Source organism: Eretmochelys imbricata, chromosome 2 (assembly GCF_965152235.1).
Source record: "Eretmochelys imbricata isolate rEreImb1 chromosome 2, rEreImb1.hap1, whole genome shotgun sequence".
Taxonomy (NCBI): Eukaryota; Metazoa; Chordata; order Testudines; family Cheloniidae; genus Eretmochelys; species Eretmochelys imbricata.
In genome coordinates this window covers 112,505,390-112,532,357 of record NC_135573.1, presented here as the reverse complement: position 1 = coordinate 112,532,357, position 26,968 = coordinate 112,505,390, and the positions used below count along the sequence as shown (strand labels likewise).

At 44.3% G+C, this 26,968-nt stretch overlaps 1 protein-coding gene across 1 annotated transcript in view; it reads left to right on the top strand.

The window, feature by feature from the left end:
- Positions 1-25,613, top strand: part of PHACTR1 (phosphatase and actin regulator 1) — a 178,166-nt gene extending 152,553 nt beyond the window's left edge. Inside the window, exons 9-12 of the mRNA XM_077810641.1 lie at positions 1,025-1,086; positions 13,149-13,289; positions 18,981-19,057; positions 24,246-25,613. Coding sequence (XP_077666767.1) covers positions 1,025-1,086; positions 13,149-13,289; positions 18,981-19,057; positions 24,246-24,261 — 296 coding nt within the window. The 3' untranslated portion in view covers positions 24,262-25,613. The remainder of the gene's footprint in view (positions 1-1,024; positions 1,087-13,148; positions 13,290-18,980; positions 19,058-24,245) is intronic.
- Positions 25,614-26,968: the final 1,355 nt, after the last annotated feature.

Sequence of the window (26,968 nt, the reverse complement as noted above, 5' to 3'; positions counted from 1 at the left end):
TGCTTTCTCCCAAACTCCTGCCCTCTCAGCCTGTTCTTCTCAGAGGCTAGCTGTAATATCACTGTCCACCGCTAGGCCACCAGAATGCAGACAGTGGTTTCTGAAGCACTGGCTGTATGCTTGGTAATGCTAGAAAGTGAAACACACAAAGAAGTAAAATTCATAGTGATACTGAGGCAGAAGATGTGGATATTTCATGAGGCACAGAAGGAAGTGCAGTAGCAAGTGGGTAGGGAAGTTTGCTGTTCCCAGAAGCACTTTCTCTGCATCTGTCAAGCCATGAAACATAAGTAGGGCCCTACCAAATTCACGGTCATGAAAAACATGCTATAGACTGTGAAATCTGGTTTTCCCCATGAAATCTGGTCTTTTGTGTGCTTTTACCCTATATTATACAGATTTCATGGGGGAGACCAGTGTTTCTCAAGTTGGGGGTCCTGACCCAAAAAGGCGCGGCGGGGGGGTCACAAGGTTATTTTAAGGGGGTCACAGTATTGCCAGCCTTACTTCTGCACTGCCTGCAGAGCTAAGCGGTCGGAGAGTGGTGGCTGCTGGCCAGGCACCCAGCCAGCAGCAGTGCAAAAGTAAGGGTGGCAATACCATACCATGTCATCCTTACTTCCACGCTGCTGGCGGTGGTGACTCTGCCTGCAGAGCTGGGATCCCGGCCAGCAGCTGCCGCTCTCCAGCTGCCCAGCTCTGATGGTAGTGCCACCAGCGGCAGCAGCAGCATCAAAAGGTAACAATACCGCAACCCCCCGCTACAATAACCTTGTGACACACACACACACAACTCCTTTTTGGGTCAGGACCACTACAATTATAAAACCGTGACATTTCAGATTTAAAAAGCTGAAACCATGAAATTTACGATTTTTAAAATCCTGTGACTGTGAAATTGACCAAAATGGGCCCTGAATTTGGAGGGCCCTAACCATAAGTATACTGACGTAGAGGCTTATTTGTTGCATACTGTGCATTTTGATCATGCCAACAGTCTAGAATCATGTAAATCTTTTTCTAGCTCGGAATGAGCAAGAGGAGCAGGAGGAAAAACGGGAGATAAAGAGAAGATTAACACGCAAGGTGAGAGGCAACTTTTATACTGTTATCGTCCAGCTGGAACTTTCTAGTGACTGCATAATTCTTTGCCTTTTTCTTTTCCAGAGCACCCTTTTTAAAAAGAGAACTTGAAACATTATTGAACGAAATCTTAAACAACTGTCTATGCATTTTAAGGGTGAAAACCCAGGGGAAAGAGAGAAGCATCTCTGGGGACTTCCAGGGCAATTATTAGAAATAATGGAATGAAAATAAGCAAAGGAGAATTTAGGCTCAAGAGCAGGAAAGCATTTCTTAGGCATAACAAGGAAGAGTAAAAGGCTTAGCATTGGTCTAATGCTGTTTCCATTGAAGTCAGTGGCTCCCAACGATTTCTATAGGAGCAGCGTTAAGGCAATGCTGAGTGCTTTTGAAAATCCTACTCAAGACGCATTATACCGGGGAATGGACTTTTAATGGAAGAGAACTATTGCCTGAGACATTTAAAACTAGATAGGAACAAAGCAGTAGAGATCGTGTGTAATGCAGGAAAGGGAACAATCCTGTCTTGGCAAAAGAGGATGGACTAGATGACCTAATAGGTCTTTTCCATCTATGATTCTTCTACTCTTAAGGGTAAACAGTAGTAATTTTATATATACTTGGTGAGCTGGTGTGAATCTTCATCAGAGCAGTGGTGGGCAACCTGCAGCCCTCCCCCACTTCCCACAGCTCCCATTGGCCACTGGGAGCTGTGGGCGGACGTGCCTGCGGACAGTCAATGCAAACAAACTGTCGCGGCTCGCCAGCGGATTACCCTGACGTGCCGCTGGTTGCCCACCACTGTCATGGAGCCATTGATTTCAGCGGCACTATCCTCATTTATATTCGTTCAGGACCTTGCCTGTTCTTTTTAAATAAAGTTTGTTTTGCAGTTTGTATCAATATTTCCCATATGAGGAGAGAGATGGAAGAAGCACCACTGTGAACTCATACTGTTATATAGTTCTCTTGTCCAAACAATTTTATAAACACCAAGAAGTTGAATAGACAGTAGTAAAATATATAAATATTAAAACTGAGAAAGGGCTATAAACAGGATATTTGTTGCAATGTGAAAAAAAAAAGTTTTAATTCCAGGCTAATTTTTGGGTCAGTTTGTCTTCTGTCCAACCTTGGCTTCTTTCACCCTTAGAAGTAATGGCCCAGAGTCTCAGTCTGCGTAAATCAACATAGCTCTATCTTGTCAATGGAGATATGCCAATTTACAGATGAGGATCTGGCCCACTGAGCTACAATGTTTTAAAAAAAAAATCCTGACAACAAGGCTAAGTACACTTTCACTGCCATCCTGCTATGCCGATGTTTGAGGAAAAGAATCAATTCACATTGCACCTACTTCAAGGCAAAGCTTGTGTTAATCTCTGTACAGAAATGGCAAATATCATTTTGCAAGTCTTTCATTCTTGTTGTATTTAGACTGGCAAACATGTACAGGAATCCAGTCCAAATGGTAGTGCTATTTGCTAAACAGACCTGCAAGATAGAAATATTACACACACACACACACACACACACATAATTGCCAAAGAATCTGGCTTTCATACACCAAGTTGTCCTGTCACTGTACAGTTCCCCGCCACACATCCGCCCTTCAGGAAATGCAGAAGGCAAGAGCAGCTACTTGCACTGAAGAGGTCACAGCTACAAGGACTAAAGTGTTCTGTCTACTGCATTGTTCTCAAACCTTTTTATGCCCGAGATCATTTTTTGAATTTAAGGACAACCCAGGATCTACACTGCCCCTTCCCCGAGTCCCTGCCCCTTCCCCAAAGTCCCGCCCCATTCACTCCACCCCCACACCACTCACTCTCACCAGGCTGGGATAGGGGTTTGGGAGGGGGTGCGGGCTCTGGGCTGGAGCTGAGGGGTTCGCAGTGTGGGAGGGGGCTCTGGGCTGAGCCTGGGGTAGGGGATTGGGGTGCAGGAGGGGATACGGGGTGCTGGCTCTGGGAGGGGGCTCAGGGCTGGGGCTTGGGATGCAGCCTCCCACCAGCCAGCACTTACCTCTGGCAGCTCCTGGTCAGCGGTGCAGCATGACTGCTACTAAGACAGTCTCCCTGCCTACCCCGGCCCCACGCTCCTCCCGGAAGGGGCCAATGTGCCCCTGAGGATCCTGGGTAGGGACAGGTGGCATGTGGCTCCGCACGCTGCCCCTCTCTGCAAGCACCACCCCCGCAGTTTCCATTGGCCGCAGCTTCCCATTCCCAGCCAATGGGAACTGCGGCGGCAGTGCTTGCAAGCAGGAGCAGCGTGTGGAGGGAGACCCCTTCGCCCCCTGCCCCCGGGGATGCGCTGGCTGCTTCCGGGAGCGCCATGGGGCTGGGACAGGAAGGGAGCCTTTCTTAGTGGCAGCCCCGCTGTGCCGCCGGAGATCGTGATCGACTGGGAGATCCTCTAGGATCGACCGTCGATCGCGATCGACCAGTTGGTGACCACTGGTCTACTGTATAACTGCAACTGTACCTGTGAGCCTGAAGGTTTCAGTTACTTGACAGGCAGTTCCTGTTTGCACTTGCAAACAATAGCAACAGTTGAGCCTGGTACTGCACACCCTCCGTTCCTATTAAACTAGGTTCTTTGACGCTCATATCTAGACAAATTCCTTTTGGCCCTTTTTGGACTTTTGCTAAATAAGGATCTGATCTCATGAGCTCTACACATACTATAATCACACTGAATTTCAGTGGGAGCTTTGTGCATGGAAAGCTCCTGGGATCAAGCCCTAAGTGGATACATGGCTTAGGTTGTTTATCTGTTTTCAATTTGTAAACTAATTGTTCTAGTGACAGCTTCTAATTGTCTGTAATTATACAGAAAGAACCATGGTACTTCACTAATATTGGATTTTCCTGTGATCTACAAATGTACTGTGTCCCTGTAGAGAACAAATGCTCAGAAATCACTAGAGAGAAGGAATGAATAAAGTTTGAAAGTTTACAAATAACAATTAGGAATGCCAAGTACCTGGTGAATTTCAGAAAGATTCCAATTATTCCCCAAGCTCTCACTTTCATGAATATGGCCCAGATATGTCTCTGCATCTTGAGTACCATGGCAGGTTCTCTCTGCCCAGCTGTACTGGAGTCTAATTAGCAAGGAATGTTAAACCTGAGATCGTGGACACAGCTAACTGGTCTTTCGAAATGTTTAGTCCACTATACCTGCCTGTTTCCGGGTGGTATTTAATGCACACGCACACACACACAGCAAATTCAAAGTGAAGAAATATATGCAGAGCTTTATTCAAGTAGCATTGTATGTCTAACAACAACAGGGAAAGACGCTTCTGTAGTTTCCATTCTAAAGTCTCTTAACTGTAAGAACATTAAACAACACAAATTGTTACCCATCTGGTTTTGTGAGACCATCCTGTCTTGAGTGGAACAGTTCCTCTTTGGTGTCCAGGGGCACCTCCAGAAATTCTTCACGTGAACCACGCTCACCCTGCAATGGCTGGACACCTATCCCAGGGGGCTGAGCCCGGTTCCTGGCTTTGGGCATTGCAAATTGGCATACAGGGTCACAATCACCCTCAGGTTTGCCCAGCAGCCATTCCATCCAGGAGCCACTGAGCCAAACCTGCATGGCGTTGTGACCTCACATGCCAGGTTGCAACACCATTTGATTTGGGGGCCCCCCTCTTAAATGGGAGGCCGAAGACAAACTGCCCCTTCCCCCCCCCATACCTCTGGGCAAACCTGCTGCCCAACTGGTACCCCTGCCAGTGCTATGCACTGTGCATAATATGTGTGTGGCTGCGAGCACCACTGACAGTGTCCTTGAAAATCTTCAGGGCTGGCCTTTTGAAACAGCATGATGATGATATATTGAAATATGACGCACTATAAGGACAAGACATTTTACCCCGTGGGCAAACTGTTAAAGGTTACGTTTTTAATACAGACATCCAAATGGAGACGACTTCTCAGCCCAGAAAGGATTGGAAAGGAGCCGTTGATGATTTCACAAGCTTCATTACACAGAAATTCTCAGTGCTATTCAAAGAGCAACTTAGATTTACTGTAAATCTAAAACCTGAAATAAATCTCTCACAGACCTAGATCCAGATCAGGGACAGAGTAACGCATTCCTAAGGAGTGTGTGGAAGTCCTTAAGAATGGATCAATGGTCTGAGGGCACTGTAGATGGATCAAAAACTTTAGAGTAAGCGAACCACTGGAGAGACAGGGAGAGAGAGTGTGTCAGCAGGAAGCATCAAGGAGTTTCAGGATGGTGAGGGAAGAGAGCAGAGGCTGCAGATGAACATCACAGGGGTTGTTGGGGAGTCTGTACAGATTGTTTGTGCCTCCTCCTTTCCTATGGCAACTTAAAATGCAACAGTTGTTTCCTGTATGGCTCAAATGCTGATAGCCTAACCCACAGAAAGTTCAGTTTGGTTTTGTAAACTGGTTTTTTGCCTGTGTTGTCCTGGCAGACTAATTCCAGCTTGTGGATTTCACTATATACATACATCTCTATCTAGTTATTTACATAGCGCTCATCACTGTGCAGGCTTTCTTGGCCCTGGAGAGTGTGAATACATTGCCCAGCTGTCATGCCTCAGCCTTCCCTGCAGCGTCTTACTGAAAATGGGGCCAAAACTACATGTTCTTCGTCAGGTGGCCTCTGCACATTCCCACTCTTGGAATGAACTGACAGTGCATCTTGAACGAGCAGAATCTTCTGTTAGCAGTGCCCATTGGGGAGCACTCTCCTGGCCCCCGCTCCTCCCCTTGCAGCTTCAAATGTCAGGGCCTGGCACACAAACTGCCTTCGTTCCTTCCAACCATGGTAGCAGATGGACCAGGAGCCTTGCCAGGTCTTTGGATCATTCCTTGTGCAGCAGCCTTCAATTAGATTTTAATTCATTTTACATTATTCTTTTCTTTTCTTGTTTTTTTTGACTAAGGATCTGATGTGTCAGAATTAACGACAACAAAGAAACCAGGGTCCAAGAGGGGTGCCCCTTGCCCTGCCGTTTTTCTAAACCCTCTCTTTTGTAAATTTAGAAATGGCATGCCTGGTTTCAGAGTTCTGGGATCACTTTCTAGGAGTAAGATTAGCCTGCCAGCTCAAGATGGTTTATTAGTGTCTGCAGTAAATACCTGGCTAATCCATCATCTGGACAGACAATTTTAAAAAAATCAGATAAGCTATACCAGTTGCATCCTGCGGGTTCCCATCCTGCCAGATACATCCAGGATGGTGGCTGCTGTTCAAAGAGCAAGAAGAAGTAAAGTCCACAATTTGGTAACGCCATATGACAGTCTCTTTTTTAAGCAAGCCAGCTCATCGCACCAGCCAGAGAGAATAATGCTGCTTGACAAACTCCCCAGATGCGCAGAGACCACTTGAAGAACGAAGTTCACTCATCTGTAACAGGAGTTCTTCAAGATGGACTCTGCACATTCGCACTCCCCTGCCCACCTCCCTGTCTTCCTCAGAATCCTAATTTTAGTTTTGTACCTGAGGGGGGTAATGAAAAGAACTGAGGTGATTGGCAAACCATGCACCCACGGTATAGCCCTGCCCCCCAACCATTCAGAGCCACGAGGAAAGGGGCACTCCAACAGACACTGCTACTAGAAGCTACCCCAGTATGACCTGTGCCACTGGTATATCCAAAGTGTGTGACCCTGCAGAGTCCATCTTGAAGAATTCTGATTACAGGTGAGTAACCTTCCTTTGGAGGTTCTGGGTCATCGGGAAACGCTGCAAGGAATTTATCGTCTGTTAGCGGTGCATGAATTTTGATGGAAACTGGGGTGGATAATGTGAGAGTAAACACCCCATTAGAACTTCCATAGAACCCTAAGGAGATAATGATTAAGTGACGGGCTACAGCAACATCTTAGGGCTTGTCGCCTGTGGGGAAAAGCCCATAATAGCTAGTACAGAAGAGCTATTCTGCACTAGCTTCCCATGTGAACACACTTACTACGCATTAACAATTCCTTGGTTGATATTGGTTTATCCACTTTGGAAGTGGATTAAGCTAAACCCCACAAAGGCACTCTTAGTGCAGAGTAAGAGTGTACACATGGGGAGCTAGTGCAGAATAGCTATTGCACTTTAAATTCACATCCTTGCTATTTCGCACTGACTTCCCCATGAATTCCTTGTATACCCAAGCCCTCAGCTGCTGTTACACTAGAAATACAGAGCAAGTTCAGCATTTAGTTGCATACCTAGTAACATCCCCAGGACAGATTGCTGAACACGATGTTATTCTCTGCTATACAGGGGATTGGTGGTTTGGTTTGCCAACCTGAGGAGACAGCACTTTTATTTTGTTTTAGCTTGCAAATGGGGTTGTTACCAAAGGTTGCAATTAGCTGCTGTTTTATCTCCAGTGTTCCTGACAACACTGAAAGAAATCCCCTTCTTCCCCCGCCCCGTCCCCCCTTCCATACAGAGGGCTGGTTCTGATCTCATTTACACTGATGGAACTCTATTGACTTCAGGGGCGTTCCTCCTGATTTCCCTAATGTGAGACCAATATCCAGCCCAAGGGATTACATTCCCCAACTCCCCAATATTCACACACAGGCCCCCCCCCGTATACACCCAGAAGGAGGAAAAGATACATGCATATCTCATTGCCATCACAAATGGGAGCAACGAGAATTCCCTCTGCTTAAAACATGCTCATTCCAGATATTGGCAGTGAAACCTGTGCTAGTGAACACCAGCTTTTTTAGGAAACTTCCCGTCCTAAAACACTGCCCCAAAGCATCCCTAAGCACACTGGGAGAGAGCTTAGCTTCATTAAAGTCTGTAGCAAAACATTCATTGACTTGATGAAGCCAGGGCTTCATCCACTGGGTACAATTCTTCTCCATCTTTATGAGTAGACCACCTTCATTAAGCAACCAGTTGTGTCAGGCTCTTGACTGAATGCTTGAAGCAAGTTTCACTTTTTTTATAATGGTGACGTATCCCACCTGACCATTATGAGGAGGCAGTCATCCGTTTTATTAGTTGTCCACTAAGTAGTTACTTTTGACCCAAGATACTGTAGCTCAGGAGATATAAACTAAATTCCCAGCAAAGGTCTCAAAGCAAATAACCTGAATGTCCTTGCCAAGAACAAATGCTGAAGTGGTATATACTGTTTTTCTGCTTAAGGACCCAGCCCTGCAAAGTACTGAGCATCCTGAACTGCCACTGAGATCAGTAGGATTTGAGGGTTCTCTGCACCTTAGAGAATCAGACCCACTGGGAGCTGAGGATGCTTAGCAGGGTACAAGAGGTGCTCATCCTGTGCAGTATTGGGCCCTAAGAGAGACTGTAAATAACAGGACTTAATCGAAATAGAACGAAAACGAATTGCTAACAGATCAGTATGTTAACTATGTAAATAACCACCTTATTTATTGCAGTCTATCTAAAGCACACACGTTCTTTGTAGTAGTCTCTTATTTTATTTATTATTATCAGATCCTTATTTGGTTTAACGTACTGAGTATTTAGTGTGTGTAAATATGATTCTTATTATAAAAATTATCTATATGTGTGTATGTATAATTATCAATATTCTTTGTATTAACCATAGCACGTACAGGCCCTACTCCTAAGCTGTTCAAGCCTTTGTTGCAATTTTGAGCTAACACACCTTAATGAAATAAACTTCAAAGTTCCATGGCATTGAAGCCGCTTGGCACCTGTGCCTCCTTGACATGTGAGAAGCACCACCCACCCATATACCCACGCACTAGCTTGTCACTGTATGGCATGGTGCATCAAACGGCATCCTCGTGTCTGCCTCCTGCAGGGAAAATAAGCAAATAATTTAGTATGGCAACATCGCCCAAATATTAAATCTGGTTAAAAGGGCAAGGAGCTATGAAAGAAAAACAAGTGTATAAAAAAAGCCTTCCCTCACCCCAAAAGGACTGCAGTAATTTATCAGTCAAAATCTGAAAAAATTGACTTCCGTGTTTCCTTTGAATCCATCTTTTAAAAACTGCTTTTAGTTGACAGGCTTTCATCTTTTGATCAAATGTCATCCCCTACTATATAAATAGGGCATTAAATACCAAAGAAAAAATCTCTACTTTTAAATAACGACCAAGGTCTGTCATGAACTGACAAGAGCTCAGAAATGAAGAGACACACTGACACTTCCTTAATTCATGTCGTAGGGAAAAGAGGTACGTTGACTCAAATAAAAGATGGAGTGTCAAACTTATCTTTGAACGTCCTTGCTTTTCGTTCCTGCCGTGATATTATTTAAATGTAGGGGTGGTTTGGGGATTTTCTTAGTGGCTCATTTGCGGGTTAGATAAAAATTTAGAGGAGAAATAATCATGTTTAACCTGCTGCAGAGCTGCCTGAACAGCAACGTTGTAATGTTAACAGAGTTGACAGCATTTGTTTCTCTATTATTTTCACATGCACGGAACCCCTAACACATAATTCACAATTATATTTGATGTGAGCTGTAATACACAGAGAGAAGGACCATCTACGAGATAAAAATAACCACAGTTACAGCCCAAACATGTTTTGTTTTCCTTGCTTTTGAGGACAGAAAAAAAACATGTTTGAGAACCATGCATTAACCCTGATATAGCCTATAAATGGCTCCTTACCATGTTTTGCAGGTGGTGGTTTTACTTTTTCTGCCCTGCTAAGTAACGAGAGAGTGTGTTTATAACATAATCATGTTTCAGCCAACCTTATTGGTTGTTGGTTATCTCTGTAGTGTGGAGAGAAGCACAGAGACAGTTGTACTTTATACACATTTCTCTTTTCAGCTTGACTGACAAAGTTCTGTGTATCCCAAAGATAGCTTTGTATTATTGCCTGGAACAAATAGTTCACAAAAGTAGCAAAAAATATTGTACAAGCCGAGGTGCACTGTTGTTTTCAAAAAACAAGATGGCTTGCGATGTTATTAGCAGAGTTTAACAAAGCCCCGCTTTGACATCACAATGTGCATTTTCCCCACCCAACCCAGCATGCTCAGTGTCTGCTGTTTTTCCTGAGCGTGGGATTGGGCATAGGCAGTAGCTACTGTTCTCAGGCCACTGTTAGTACAGTTTGCGCAAAAGAGATTGTAATTGTTTTAGTGAAATACACACCACAAAATCCTCCCATAAAACTCTGACTTCATATCAAAACATGGTGTGAGAGAGAACAGCTGCTTTTAGGATCTCTGCAATTTCAGCTGCATCAGCAATATTCTGCAAATAGTAATCTTTCTTTTTTCTGTTGTAACAAGAAATTTTGGCTGCATCAGCAATATTCTGCAATCAGCTTCTTCCCTGTTAAATCAGCCTTGCAGAAAATTATTTTCATCCATCCAGTAGCAGCAGCAAACATAGGAATTTGCCCCATTCACCTCAGCGATGTGTGAACACCAAAGCCTAATTGTCACCATTGAAATGGTATCATCATTAAGTATGGGCTTTTTTTAATCTTTGTGTCTTTAAAAAGCTTAGGAAATGTAACATTGAGGAAAAACTCTTAGTGCACCATTGGAGTTGCACAGAAATCACAAAGGGTAAATTTTCAAACCATCTAAGTGATTTTCAAAAACAATTTAGGCACTTAGGAGCCTAAAGCTCATTGAAAGTCACTAGAATTTCGGCGGGGAGGTATGTGCAGCCCAGGTCCTCAAAAAAATTTAGGCACCTAACTCGTATTGGTTGACGGCCTAAATACCTTTGAGGATCTGGGCCTCAGCCAGTTTTGAATATGGGGCTTAGGCTCCTAAGTCACTTAAGCATTTTTGCAGATGTTGCCCTTCGGCTTATTTGAAACTTTTAATCAAAATTAAGAAATGCAAAAATTAAGATTATCCCAGCACTATTAGCTCAGCTATGTTGCACATCTGTAGTATTTACCATTTCTGTTTTTCTAGTTAATTGGGTAGCATTATATGTTACGTATATAAAATGTTGAATGGCTTACTCAATCCATTTTCCATTTTAATGCAGCATTTTGAGTTGGTGTAGAATGCCTTCATAATGTTGATTAATTTTGTTGGAATTCCATATTGTTTCACAATTTTCCACATTGTTTCTCCATTTACACTGTCGAATGCCTTTTGAAAGTCCACAAAATTGATGGCAAGACTGCCTTGGAATTCAACTGTGGTCTCAATAATCCGTCTCAGGGAGAAAATAGCATCTGTGCACGATCTCCCTTGCCTACATCCAGATTGTTGTTCACGTAGGATGGCATCCATCTTTCCTTTCATTCTGTTCAGGAGGACTGCTGCTAATACTTTTCCTGTGACAGATAGAAGTGTTACTCCCCTCCAATTTGAACAATTATTTAGATCACCTTTCTTTGGTAACTTGATTATGATACCGAGGGTCCATTCTTCCGGCACGTTCTCCTCCATCATATTTTGTTGCATTTCATCACAAATGTCTGAGAAGAATATTGGAAATAACCTATAGAGATAGGAAGACGAATGAAGAAGTCAGGAAAATTACTGGACAAGGCACCCTCTCACAGATAATCTACAAAAGAAGAGATCAGTGGCTGGGACATGTGCTGAGAATGGAAAAAGAACGCTTACCAAATACCACCCTTGAATGGAAGCCAGAAAACGCAAGAAGAAAGAGAGGAAGACTGCGAATAACGAACAGTTCTGAACAACATCAAGCACCTCAACATGAAATGGGAAGCTTTGGAGAGAAGGGCAGTTGACAGGCAAGGATGGCAAATGTGGGTAGCCCAATGTGCAGCAAAACACAGGATGGACTAAGGTCTGAGGTAATATAGAATGTATTTTGTGCCATAAAGCTTATCATATGGGCAACATGGCCAAGTTAAAATTGCTATTGGAACTTTAATTCTTGCAGTTTCTTACATACTGTGAGTTTAACTGTTCAGCGATAATGCTGGATTAATGCAAGTGTTTGCATCGAATATGTATATATAGTCTCTTCTTTAGAAAAGTACATATAATTCCAATTGACAGTAATGGCAATTCTGTGCGTTCAAAGAGAATAAATCCCTTACAGCCAAATTCTGCCCTTGGGTACGTGACTACAGTATGTGTGGACTATGGGCATATTATTTCTGATTTGTGTTTTTAAGCATGGTTGGCCTACATTTCTGCAGAACTCAGAAAAATTGCTTTGGAACAATGAAGATGGTTTCTTGACATGATGCAATACGTGCCTGAACATTTTTGCTTGTACTCATATAATCTGTTCAAAAATCCAATATGCTGTGACAAAAAATCAAACTAAAGCATAAAGTGAAAAGCTTAATGAGCAAAAGCCATCCTGCCTTCCTTCCATGAGGTATTACAATGGTAAGTAATGGCGCTTTGTCACCTTTAGATCATAATTCAGAAAGGGACAGGCTCACTTCCTCAGCCTGCAGCCTCCGGTACAGCAAAAGAGCACACATCACAACCCAGGAGTGGGCGTGGGGGTGGGGAGGTGCTAGGGTGACCAAATAACAAGTGTCAAAAATCGGGACACTTTTTTTTGGGGGGGAGTGGTAGGGGGGGGTAATATAGTTGCCTATATCAGACAAAGCCCCTTATACTGCAACAGTGCCAATAATATCAGACGTCTGGTCTCCCTAGGAGGTGCGTGAAGGTGACTAGTCACCTTTGTGCTCTCCTGATCTTCCTGTGCCTGTTGTGCACTGGGCCAGTCTCTGGTATTAGCTTGACTTCGGCTGGGTATCAACAGCAGCCAGGGATCAGTGAAGCATAGGGACGTTCCAGCCACACTCCCTCCCCAACCTACTGCCCCTGCTCCAGCCGTAGGGGGGATGGCATATAAGTTGCTATGCCGACTCTGTGCCACTGAGGGATCCTCCTGCAACCAGCTACTCTAACTCTAGGGCCTTTTTTTGCCCCCTCATATCTGGTATTCAGAAGGCAAAACAGTGGCTTGTCTTCCAGCCAGTGACTATGCAGAAGATAATTAAAACTAATGAAGCTGGCCGTGTTACCTTTGGGACCTGCTATCATTATGATCATTCTGCCTGTAAAATAACTCAGTGAATACCACTGGCGAGTGGGGAGGAATTAAGTTGTGGTGCCCTTTCTCCCCCTGTACCTGCAGCTGAGCCAAAGGCCCACAGTGGAAGAGCTGCGTGAGAAAAAGATCCTCATCCGCTTCAGTGACTACGTGGAAGTGGCAGATGCTCAGGACTATGACAGGAGGGCGGACAAACCCTGGACGCGACTCTCAGCCGCCGACAAAGTAAGCCCAGTGAGCTTAGGATGGGATAGGAGCTGTGTATTGATCACAAGGTTCTGTAATGCTGGTGTGACATGACACTGCGAACAAGGGCCTACCCTCAATTCAGTCTCCTTCCAAAGGTGTACAGGGGAAAGGCTAGAATGCCTGGTCTACCCACAGATTTTGTATCTGCATAGCTATGCTGGTTAGGAATGTGATTGTAATTAATATAGTTATGCCAGAACATTCCCTAGTGTGGATGCAGATCTACCTATACAAAGGTGCTTTATATCAGTATAACTTATTCCCCTTCCTATACAGGAATAAACTATACTGGTGTAACCTCTTTTATCCCAGCATATATCTGCATGAACACTAGAGGGATTGTACTGCTTTATCTATACCTGTATAGTTAAAATAGTACGACTTTTGTATGTAGACAAGGCCTAAGAGCGGCTGGCTGGAAGGTAGAGGGTGAAATGCCTTTGGGAGGGTACTGACCATTCAGGGTTGCAGGGCTGTGTTGAACTCGGAGCTGATGAGTTTTCTGTTCCTTTTCTGCTTATGTTAATTTATTTTGTTTTCTGGTTGGAAATGTTGAGCCTCATTTGCCAATCCCAGTAAACCAGGACTAATTCCAGTGAAATCAATGGAGTTACACTGGTGTAAAATCAGCATGAGAGGGGAATCAGGCCCTGTGAGGAAGAGACCTTGCTGACTGCCCTTGTATTTGTGCACGTGTGTGTCGGTTGGTTGCGCTGAGTAATTCTACCACTTTATGGGTGGGGCGCTCCTACAAGCAAGGTTGCGCATGATACCGGGAGACAGAATTAATGAACCAGTACCTCAGTGGCACTCACCAAAGCTGTAGTTGCATAATTAATTAATCCTTGGGTGCAAAATGTCAATGGATAAAATTGTCAAAAGTACCCGTCCAATAGAAAGCCATTGGGACTCATTTGCTTTCAGGACCGGCTCTGGGCACCAGCAAAGCAAGCACTTGCTTGGGGCGGCACAAGTCCAGGGGCGGCGTTCCGGCCACCCATTTTTTTTTTTTTTTTTGCTTGGGCAATTGCGCTCTCGGAGCTTGGCCAATTTTTTGCTTGGGGCAGCAAAAAACCTAGAGCCGGTCCTGTTTGCTTTTGGAAATTTTACCCAGTATCTTTATCTTAAGGCAGGAGGGATAGAACATGATTTTGGATCACCTGAAGATTGCCCTATTCTGTTCATTCCCTTTGAAGAATCTGGCATTGGCCATTGTCAAAGACAGGATACTGGGCTAGATGGACCATTGGTCTGACCCAGTCTGGCTGTTCTTATGTTCTTTCCTGCTCCCCAAAGGTTTTTTAACCACCTAATTATTGTCTTGTGTGTCATATATATTGAGAAAAGCAGTTCTCTGTATCAAGTGCACCTTCTTTTGAGTGTTAGTGGAGTTTGGCACATCAGTTATGCCAATATTCTACCACCACGTTGAGTCTGTGGTGGGAACTAGCAGCAAAGGGCTTAATGCCCTGACATTCTATAAGTCACACTGAGGTTGCAGAAAGAAGGTGGACTGTATTCATAGTTCAGGCTGTTTCTGCGTGTTTCTTTGTCCTACTATGTAGAGCGCAATGTCTATCTTAAGCAGAGACAAGGTGATAGCGTCCACAAAGTGAGACAGAGAAATTTAAACTTTTTATTGCAGTTCTCAAGACAAACAACACTGTGGGCCTGAGAAATGTTACATCCACTCTTTGGCCCCTTTACATTGCCAGTGTGATTTAAAGGGTCCGTAGTGTAATGAAAATCAGGGTCTACATTTTTTTAATGTGGAACTGTGTCAACCCAGCATGTTACCACCAGGCTGTGTAGTCCAGTGGACAGGAAATAAGACTGGGAGCCCTGATTTCTATTCCTGGCCCTACAGCTGACTTACTGTGCAACTAAGGCTGGTCTACACAGGCATGTGTTAGCAGTTACCACCAGTATAGCTAAACCAATATAGTTATATCAGTATAACTACCCAGGGGGACAATCTGATTCTAGTATAAGAGTGGCTTTCTTCAGTTTAACTTTAATCCCTTCCAAAGCAATGAAAACCAAACCGAAACAAGGCTTACTTATTCCAGAATAAGACTGTCCATCCTGGGCATTATGTGGAGATAACTATATCCGTTTCAATTCACATCTTGGCTTATACTAACATAACTTTCCTTTGTGGACAGGCCCTTAGTCAAGTAACTTAACCAATCCGTACTTTATTTTTCCTCATCTATAAAATGGGGATAATAATGCCTGTCCAGCTTTGTAAAGTGTTTGTAGATCTGTGGCTGAAAAGTAGTATAAAAGTGCTAAGTACCAGTATTAAAAAGAAAGTAAAGGAAAATAAAGTAAATATGGGAGAAAAATGCAGCTGGGACCCTTATTTATGGTGTATGTAGAAAGCCAGTCTGTATCACTGAGTTCTTGTGGTTGCTGATCAAGACCTCCAGCAAAACAGAGGAAACAAGGCTTGGCATTCCTTCTGCATGTATAAGGGAGCAAAAAAAGTGCACTAATCTATTTTTCCTTCTTCAGGTCAGGTCCTGTGGAAAATATCCTGATTGCTGGCATCTGCAATGCCTGCTTTTCCACATCACCATTTGCACCATTTAAACAAAAAATAGAAAAACAATTTGAAACCAGCTCTGACAAAACCAAAACTCCCCTATTGAAGACTATTCCCCTCCACAGCAACTATTCAGTAACTCTCTGTCTTCACAGGCCAGGGCGAAGATTTATTGCAAAAATATATTTTTCTAATGGATTTTCTGTTTGTCAAGTTAATCTTGCTCTCCATGTTCTGGATGTGCGGAATTGTGTTCAGTCTGACTTCATCTTTACCAACTGTAATGGTCTGAGGAATAAAAAGGGCATGTTAAAATCTCACCAATAGATCAGGAATGCATGGGGTAATAGATTTCAGACCTTGTGGGAGTCAGCCGCCTGTGTGGCCCTTCACAGTCACTTAGGTCGCAAATCAGTCTGCTGAGGGCAGGCCCTTGAGCTGCTGCATAAACAGTCAGTCTTTTCAGTGATAGATAACGCACAGCCTGACAGTCATTTCCAAAGTAAATAAAACACCAAAGCTGTATTTGAAGAGCACAATGGGCCCAGTTTTGTAGCCCATGCAAAGAGTCGGGCTTAGGGCTTGTCTAGATCAGAGTCAGTGGTAGCCCACTGGAGACCCTCAGCAGGAATATTTTGGGGGCCCCTTAAGCTGCGCGGGGCCCTAAGCAATGGTTAGGCTATGTCTACACTGCGCACCTTACAACGGCACGGCTGTGTGACTGCAGCCGCACCATCGCAATGTGTACTGTGTAGCCGCTCTTTGTCGCTGGGAGAGAGCTCTCCCGGCCACAAAATAAATGAGGGGTGGTAGCGTTGTTGCCGGAAGCATGGCTCCTGCTGACGAAGCGCTGTCCACACTGGCACTTTTCCTCCTTCAAACTATTCTCGTTTGGGGGGTGGGTTTTTTCACACCCCTGAGCCACAAGTTTTAATGACGAAAGTGCTAGTGTAGACATAGCCTCAGTCTGTTTTTGCCTAGTGTTGGTTCTAGTCCAGATGAAGGCAGTTTGCTCTTGGATAAATCACACTGGCACATATCCTGTTTTGCACTGATGTAATTTATCTGTATTAGGGGGTTATACCAGTGCAGATTTCCTTAGAGATAGCCCCTTCCTCCCATGAGTAGCATTTACCGGTGGCATTACTCACATGAGTAAAAGGTTTCATAATTAGGCAGTAAGGTAGAAGCATAAACTGATCAGACCAATGGGAAAAAAAAGTCAAAGTTCAAGGTTTTTCGATCTTGGGCTAGACCATCAGCAGCTCTCTATAAATATATCAGAGGGATAAATACCGGAGGGGGAGAGGAATTATTTAAGCTCAGTACCAATGTGGACACAAGAACAAATAGATATAAACTGGTCATCGAGAAGTTTAGACTTGAAATTAGACGAAGGTTTCTAACCATCAGAGGAGTGAAGTTTTGGAATAGCCTTCCAAGGGAAGCAGTGGGGGCAAAAGACCTATCTGACTTGAAGATTAAACTTGATCCGTTTATGGAGGAGATGGTATGATGGGATAACATGATTTTGGCATTTAATTGATTTTTAAATATTCATGGTAAATAGGCCCGATGGGATGTTAGATGGGGTGGGATCTGAGTTACTACAGAGAATTCTATCCTGGGTATCTGACTGGTGAATCTTGCCCATATGCTCGGGGTTCTGCTGATCACCATATTTGGGGTCAGGAAGGAATTTTCCTCCATGGCAGATTGGAAGAGGCCCTGGAGGTTTTTCGCCTTCCTCTGTAGCATGGGGCACGGGTCACTTGCTGGGGGATTCTCTGCTCCTTGAAGTCTTTAAACCACGATTTGAGGACTTCAATAGCTCAGACGTAGGTGAGAGGTTTATCGCAGGAGTGGGTGAGTGAGATTCTGTGGCCTGCGTTGTGTGGGAGGTCGGACTAGATGATCGTAATGGTCCCTTCTGACCTTAATGTCTATGAGACTGCTTGGAGGCTAGACATTCTTCAATCTGGGCCTAGTCCTGACCCACGGAAGTTGCAGGATTGAGACTTTAGTGATTTGGGTGAAATACTATCCAGCTATCTAGCTATTTTAGGATTTGGTGCTATTTCTGTACTTTGCTTAGTGCTATCTCCTGCTAGAAGTTCTTTTTGCAGAAAGAATATTGTTTTAAATAAATAATGAAGCAATCCAAACTGTAAGATGTGTTGGGCTCCGGGATCGTCAAGCGTCATTGAAAGTCAGTGGGATTTAGGAACTTTTGAAAATGTTTCCTTGTGCCACAGTTGCCGATGCCTTTGGCACTTCTACTCCAGAAACTGCTATGTGCTCTACATGGGACCACCCTTGCAGATCACTCTGTCTCGTGAGTGTGGGGGCTGGCTACCCCACTCTCACTGGGTGGCAGGAAGTGGAGCAACCCAGCCCCAGCCCACTCCGCTCCGCCGGTGAGTGCTGGGGGGCGGTTTCCCCTCTGCCCCCCAAGCTCCTCCCCCCCTGCAGAGGCCAGCCCCCCTATCGTGGAGGCCTGGGGCTCCACACAGCCCCCCCCGTGGGGGTGGGGGGGCTGCATAGGGCACCAAAATGGCTAGGGATGGCCCTGCTGGCATCTCTTATTTATATGCCCTGCTGCAGCATTTCTGTTTGACTGGAATGGTCTTGCTGTCTCTCCCAGAGGTTGACTTAATAGGGATAAGCAGCAGGGCATTCTGTGTGAAAGGCACTCAGCTCTGGTGCTCTGTCCCTTATGGTCAGGCATAGTCCAAGTTTGGCAGCCATTCGTCTGTTCCATATGGCTTTTTGTTAATTTTGCTTTTGCAACATATATGTGCACCCACTGTGGGGTATTTATTTGAGGAACCAGAACTAGGACCTATGTCAGCATTGTTTACAAAGAGCCTCTCCTTCTAATAGATACAGCTCACTGAAACATTCTTCTGCTCTTGCCTTCCTGTGATTTTTAGATCGGGTTTATCTCTCTTTTTTTAAGAAATATTTTAAAGAGCCTTGTATATGCTTTCTCTTCTACCTGCGAGAACATCGTTTAATGCCTCTTTCATGTTTGTTAATCAAATATACCATTTTGAATAAAAAGTGAGCTTATTTTGATCTTTTATTTGCATATTTACTTGTTTCTTTGTCATTTGCAGGCAGCCATTCGAAAAGAGCTCAACGAATTTAAAAGCACTGAAATGGAGGTTCATGAATTAAGCAAGCATCTAACAAGGTTGGACTTTTCTGTTCGTTTGTTTTAAGATTAACAATTGATAGTGCTGATTTCCAAAACATATAGACATCCTCTTTTCCCAAACATGCACACACCAAATACGTAGCCACACACAAACAGCATTCACAATCAACCCACCACTCAAGAGATATGCCCGTCAAGATTACAGGCTTGTATGCAGTTGTGCGTCATCTCTGTAACAATATTTAATCTCTTTTTTTATTTTGCTTGTGTAGCATGCTGGTCATTTTGCATTTCACTGTTCTGGTATCTAAAATAAATGGTGTTGGTGTCCAGAAGGAAAAGGAAAGCAGAAAGGGTATAACAGCATTTCCAGTTTCCGAGCTCATACACTGTAGGATGCTAATTCACTGCAGTGTGAACACAAATAGTATAGAATACTCAGGTTATTCTATTATTAATCCCTGTGTTTCAGTTCTTTCCATAGGCAATTTAGGAGAAAATCTCAAACTCAGCATTATAACCAGTTCATATCCTTGTAGGCCGTGTGGACAGAAAAGCCCAGGACTGAATGAGCCAGGAGCCTGAACTAACACGCTCATCCCTAACAATTCAGGGCTGAGGCACATTGCCTTAGCATTGTTCATGCTGCTTCTATTCTGTAATTTTCGGAGGTGTTAAATCCCTAGAATTCCAGCTGAAGTCAGTGAGAGCTGCAGGTGCTCAGCACCTCTGAAAATCAAGCTCTCTGTGGTTCGTAAAGTCCTACACTAAATTAAATTACATTGATTTTTCATAGATTTTTTTTTCAGATAACAATTGTAGGAATTCATTTCAAGAAAGAGAGGTCTCAAGCAAGTCACTGTCAATTATTACTTTTGGAATGCCCTGGAAAAGCATATGGCTGAATTAATTTTGCATTTTGTGGATCTTTATTTACATTTATATACTGTGACAAGGTCGGGCCAGATGGCTATAGGAGAGTAATAGAAGGCAGATATATTAGCCCCAGGCTAAGTCGGTCCCTTTTCCCTGGCTAAGGTAACAGGGAAGGTTCCAGAACAATCAGGAATCTTCTGGAGACAATTAAGACAGGCTGATTAGAACATCTGCAGCCAATCAAGAAGGTGCTAGAATCAAGTAAGGCAGGCTAATCAGGGCATCTGGGTATTAAAAAGGAGCTCACTTCCATTTGTGGTATGTGTGTGAGGAGCTGGGAGCAAGAGGCACTAGGAGCTGAGAGTGAGAATGCGGATTGTTGGAGGACTGAGGTGACAAACATTATCAGACACCAGGGGGAAGGTCCTATGGTGAGGATAAAGAAGGTGTTGGGAGGAGGCCATGGGGAAGTAGCCCAGGGAGTTGTAGCTGTCGTATATCTGTTCCAGGAGGCACTCTAGACAGCTGTATTCCACAGGGCCCTGGGCTGGAACCCGGAGTAGAGGGCAGGCCCGGGTTCCCCCCAAATCCTCCCAACTCCTGGTCAGACACAGGAGGAGTCGACCTGGACTGTGAATTCAGAAAAACGGCCAAGCTGAGGGCTGCCGTGAAGTTCCAAGGCGAGCAAATCCACCAATAAGCGCAAGACCCACCAAGGTAGAGCAGGAACTTTGTCACAATACATTAAAATCATGTTAAAAGTGTTGCATAGTTTATGAACATATTCATTTGTAGAAGTGATCCACCAGCTAGCACCACATTAACTGTCATATTTGAAGACGTGGAAAAAGGAGTCAAATAATAACAAATAAGAATGTACGTGTATGTTGTCTGGTTATGCCGAAAGAAGGACAGGAGACATTTGATATGGGTTTAATCAGGCCGCAACTTTCTTATTAGATGTCTGAGACTACATGGTAGATAACAGTGTACAGTGCAGGTAACCCCATGTTTATTCCATAATTACCCAGTGGGCTTTTACTAGCTCCTCCTCTTTTTCCATCCAGGTCCATCCAGTAAATCCATTGCTGGGACCTTACCATCCACACACCTCTTCGTAGGAGGGCTAAGGTGGGCTAAAATAGGGCATTGGTTCCCTGCCGTACTAATCATAGGAGTCCCCAACCACCTCCCATTCGTTCCTTTAATGAACACCTCTTTTTAAGTTATTTTCCAAGCCACTTATCTGGTCACTGTATACCTTCCCTATGGAGTACCTGCACTGGACATCCACCATACACTTAAATAATGAGTTGTGACATATAGCCTACCTCCCGTCATGCCATGCATGAACAGACCCCTTCCTGAAACCCGCTGTGGGGAAGGAGGAAAAACCCCGAACTGCACCCAAGCCAATATGGTGGTAAGGGAAATATTCCTTCCCAGCCGCCCTAAAAAAGGAGCAGCTAGAGTAATCCCCACCACAGGTGTTGACCAAACCTGGTATTTTACCACTTAAAAGGGAGGGAAGGTGGGTCGCTTCAGCCTTGGTCTGTGTAAAAAGGAAGGCTTCAGGAGCTGAGCTTCCCCTTTGAAACCCTATTCCCAGGGTATGAGTCAGCAACCACACTGACCCCACCAGCCATAAAGCACTGTTCCCTTCGCTCAGCCAGCCAGCCAAACAACCCCCCGCTTAAAGGTGCAGGGCAGTCATTTGCAAGAGACAAGCAGCTGCCTTTGAATCATGAGATCTTAGGCCAGTTCTAATTTAGTACTTGCACACAACGGTCATAATCATCTCTGACCTAATCTTTTGACCTCTCAATGGATTTACACGAGGGTTGAGTTTGTCCTGCTAAATTCAGCCTCCAGATGTGAGATACCTATAACTGGTTACAGTTCTAACAGGTGCTAAGCGCTGTCAGCTTCCATTGAGAGCTCAACAACTCACCAGTTCAGGTGTTAAGTCTAGAAGCATGTGGCTTGATCTACACCTAAAACTTAGGTTCACCTAGGTACATTGCTCAGATTTGTGAAAAATTTCTAACCCGCAGTGTAGACACAGCTAGATCAGCAGATGGATTATACTATCCAGCTACTGCTTCTTGAGGCGGTGGATTTACTACAGCGGTGGAAAAACCCCTTCCATCGCTGTAGTAAGTTTTTACGCTACAGAACTACAATGGCAGTGAGCAGCAGCTCACTGAAGCACTGCAAAACTTAACAATTTTGGTTTGCAGGCGTGTCTGCGTGAGCTTTCTTTCAGTTTGGTTCCTGTGGGTTTGCAGCCAGAATTTTGCTTTTGTTTCCAAATCTTGAGGAGACCATTCATCTGAAGTCTCTTGAATTTTGTCTGATTTCCATTTGAATCCATAAGTTGGTTCTGATTCAGTCAAATCCGGCCTGGGCTCAATGAAAGCTAAGCCCAGCATACTTGAACCTGGAGAAAGATTCATTTAAAGTTCAACAGGGTTGTTGAGCTGTTAGTCTAACCAAAAAATATCCACATAAATGAAACATACTTACATGAAAGCGAATAATTCTCTTAAACTCAGATAAGTCACCATTATAAAATCATTAGCAGGGTAACAATCTATTTTTGACATTAAGATAATGACATATATGCTCGGTAAAGGATATGAGTTTTGCTCTTCTAGAGGAATGGATACTTTAGTTGATGATAGAGTCAAAGACCAACACTTACAAAACAAACATACATGGCTGGAAACAAAAGCCTCTGGACACATTTCAAAACAGCCTCTGCAGAGAAGCTGCAAATTTAACTTCAAATGTCTCTTTAAACTTAAACATTAATGAATAATAATTAAGGCAACGAGTTTGTCATGGAACTCACGGATTTCATGACTTTCCGGGACTTCTGCCCTGGCCGGTGCGGCTGGCCCAGGGGCTGCCCGAGCTGCTCAGGCCACGGCTGGGGCAGTCTCAGGCCACTGCACCCCCAGCAGCAGCAGGAGTTTGGGTGCTGGGTTTGGGCTCAGGACTGGGGGTTGGAGCACGGGAGGGGGTGAGGGCTCTGAGGGGCACTTACCTCTGGGGGAGGGGAAGGAGCTCCCCAGAAGCAGCGACATCCCTCAGCTCTTAGGAAGAGGTGTGGCCAGGCAGCTCTGCATGCTGCCTCTGCCTGCAGACACCTCCCGCAGCTCCCATTGGCCACGGTTCCCAGCCAATGGGAGCTGCAGAGCCGGCACTCGAGGCAGAGGCAGTGTGCAGAGCTGCCTGGCCACACCTCTGCCTAGGAGCTGAGGAAGGAGGATGTTGCCACTTCTAGGGAGGCACAAAGCCAGACAGGGAGCCTGCCAGCCTCTCCAACTGTCTCCCCACCAGCACCAGCAGGGGTCCCGGGCCGCCTGCCCCCAGCACCCACGGCCCTCTCCCGCCCCCAAGATTTAGTCAGGGGTATATAGTACAAGGGTATGTCTACACTGGAAACTTCAAAGCGCTGCCGCGGGAACACTCCCGCAGTAGCACTTTGAAGTGCAAGTGTGGATTAGCTCATGAGGGGATTAGCTCCGAGTGCTGGAAGCGTGGGCTCCCAGCGCTCGGAGCCTGTCTACATTAGCACTTTAAAGCACTCAGACCTGCTGCGCTCAGGGGTGATTTTTCACCCCCCTAAGCCAGTAAGTTAGAGCACTATAAAATGTAAGTGTAGACAAGCCCCAAGTCATGGACAGGTCACGGGCCGTGAATTTTTGTTTACTGCCCGTGACCTGTCCATGACTTTTACTAAAAATACCAGTGACTAAAATATAGCCTTAATAATACTTTGAATTTATGTCAAGTCTATTATTTGAAGATCTGAGGGCTTGCCTGCACGTGAAAATTATTCTGGAGTAAGGTAGGCCTTGAATTTGAAGTGGAATAGCTATTTTGGAGTAGCTATGTGTCGACACTCGTATTCTGGAATAACTACGTGTTGACACTTTTATTCTGAAATAAGAGTGTCCACACTGAGGAGTTATTCTGGAATAGCTATTCTGGAATAATTGGTGTGTAAACAGGTCCTAAAGTTCTGATCCAAAAACGCTAATTGACTTCAGTGGGCTTTGGATTAGGCCCTTACAACAACTCGGTGAGTTTGGTAAGTGTTAATGTTGCTAAACCCATTTTTTCAGATGGATAAATTGAGGAATAAGGAAGTTTAAATTACTTTTCCAAGGTCACATAGTGAGTCAATAGCTGAGCTGAAAACAGAGCCCGGGAATCCTGGTGTCCAATGCCATTGCCCTAAACCATTAAATAATGCCACCTATTTGATGACATATAATACGTATGTGAGAACAAGCTTATTGCAAAGTATTGCATTTTTCATTCATCCTTTCTCTTTTAGGTTTCATAGACCGTAGCAGTTCAATTCTGCTTGACTACTATGCCATCTTTAAAACCTAACTAAAAAGAACCGTAAGTGCTGGTATTATTCACTTCCTGTTACGTACAATGTAAATCTTCTGAACTGCCTTTTTAAAATAATTAAATTAAAGAAATAAATGAAAATAAGGGGGGAAGAAGCAAAATGGAAATTGTACTTACATGTGATGGGTACTGCTACATCATCAGATCTGCTGGCACAAGCTTCGATAATAGAAAATACCCCTGGTGGGAATCATACCAAGAGCTGGCATCTATGTTTATGACTTCCTGGCATGTGGATTCACCATATTTGTCCAAGCCCAGCTGGTAATGCATCCATTCTGTCTTCAATCACCCCGCATCCTTGCAAGTATCTGTCACCTGACTCCAAAGAAAGCTGAGGCACTTGGTGTTATTCTGGCAATGACTGTGCTGGGTGAAGTCTCCAAAAGGCCTGCAGCCACGTTAAAGCACTTTTAGTCCAAACACTTGTCAGTTTAGGAGCACCTTAGAAGGACAGTAGGGGAGGAGAACTGCTCTCAGGACCTGCCCACTTTCCGAGTACAAAGAAATTCACTTTCCATGGAGGAGTTTGTGACTGGTTGATCATCACCATTTTGGTTCACAAGAAGAACAGCATTACTTACTGAAGGCTGGTTTCACTCAATCAATTTTTTGTTTTCCAAACCTTATTATGACTCCACAAACCTTAAGTAACAATAATATTGGTAAATAACGAGCAAAAGGTACCGCCTTGACCTTTTGTAATCATTTATACCTGTGCCAAGTGATCGTTAAGGCATGTCGAACACACTCAAATCAGAATAACCGTGTTTGCCCTCCAGTTCACACAACTGTAAGGCAGCAGTGAATCAGGTGAAAGGTCTGGATTCCAATAAGGTATCCATGGGATATGTATTATTCTGTACGTATGAGATTTTTAAAGGGCAGATTGGGCATGTAAGGGCCTGCACTTCAATCATATTGAGAATAATCTTTTCTCGGTTCTGGTGTAGCAAAATGTGGGCCTGGTGTAACAAAAATATACTACTGTATTGTTGTGGATGGCTCAGAATTATCTGCAATATTTAGAACCAAGGCAATAGGCAAAAACCCCGAGGCTTTTTTATATTGGCATGCTTTTAACTGTTAAAATGGCCACTTACAGCTCAGCACTGCAAGGGGGTGATCACTCTAGCCCTGACCCAGCAAAGCACTTCAGCCTGTGCTTAACTTTAACTAAGTATGCACTTTGAAACCAGTGAGATTATGCAGATGCTTCATTAAAGTCAAGCACAGGCTGAAGTGCTTTGCTGGGTCAGGACCAGAGGGTTCAGCCCCTTGCAGCGTCCAGCCCTGATTCAGTATAAACCTAACAAGCTGGGAACAAATGTCTGTGATGCCATCCCTTATGAGAAAATATATTGCTACACTCGATATAAAGTGGCCAAAATGCTGAAGTAACATGACTGTAAGTTGCAGTGCTCTGGATCATGACTGTGGAATAATATCAAATGTTGTTTTCCTTTTGAAAGTTTGTGCAGGGAGGCCTATGTTTTCTATGACAACGGTATCCTGTGCAAGAGTTCACTTGCACGCACAACCACTCACGCTTCCTCCCATTCTTCCCCGGGGTGCCCTGGTAATACAATACCCATCCCCTCCGCTGATTTCAGACCAGCATCAGATTGAGGTTGCTTTGATAGGTGTATATTATGTGTCCAGTTATGTGCAGAGCGTGCTCAGCTCCCCTTGGACCTGTTTCTCATCCCACTTACCCTGGTGTAAATCGGCTGCAACCTCATGTAACTCAGTGAAGTTACGTTAGTATAAAGCCTATGTAAATTACAACAGAATGACGCCTATTGATTTCATTAAGGAACTGAGGCTGGTCAGCACCTGCCAAGACTGGGCTGTATCCGAGAAGAGTGGAAGCGTTTCAGTCTCATCTGAGGTCACCCATGTGACTTATGAGTGAGCATTTGGGGAATAGTGAATGTCTGTTGCAGGGTGGAGGGCATTAAAAAGAAAAAAAGCCTCAGCCATTCCCACAGGAGCCAAAGTACTGACTGTTGCCCTTTTTCCTCATTTCTATTTGAGGCAATAGGTCTTTGAAGTTATTACCTAGCACTGTTTAGTGGTTTCGCGATAGCCTAAAAATAAAGGTGATTCCTGCATCCCCATCACACGCACAGGATATACTTACCTGGACTTGTCAAAAGAAAATAATAATCCCAATACACTCTGGGAGAAGAAGATTTATCTCAGACAGAGGCATCTATGTAAATATGATCTGCCAGTGACCAGTTCTCCGTGGCTTGATTGCAGGATATTGCAAAATAAAGTTAGTGGGGAAGTACAATGCACTTCCTCAGCCAAGAGTTCACCAGCAGTGAGAACCTAATGTTCAACATTATCAGCACAGTGCAGGAACAGCAGAGCAGGTATCCGCCTAGCACGTATTGCTGCAGGGTTTTTCCCCTGACATCACAAAGGGGTGCATATTATTCAATTCACTCTCACGCATGGCTTGAAAGAAGAAAACAAAGGTCTTGGCATTTGTATGTGCACATTGCATTATGAAATGGCCCAGAGACATGGCTGCTGCAAACAGCTGCAAGCCACGGGATTCAGAACGTGCCCTCCCACAGCTGCCCACATGTCCTGACTTCTCTGCCTTGTTGTCTGAGGTTGAGTCAGATG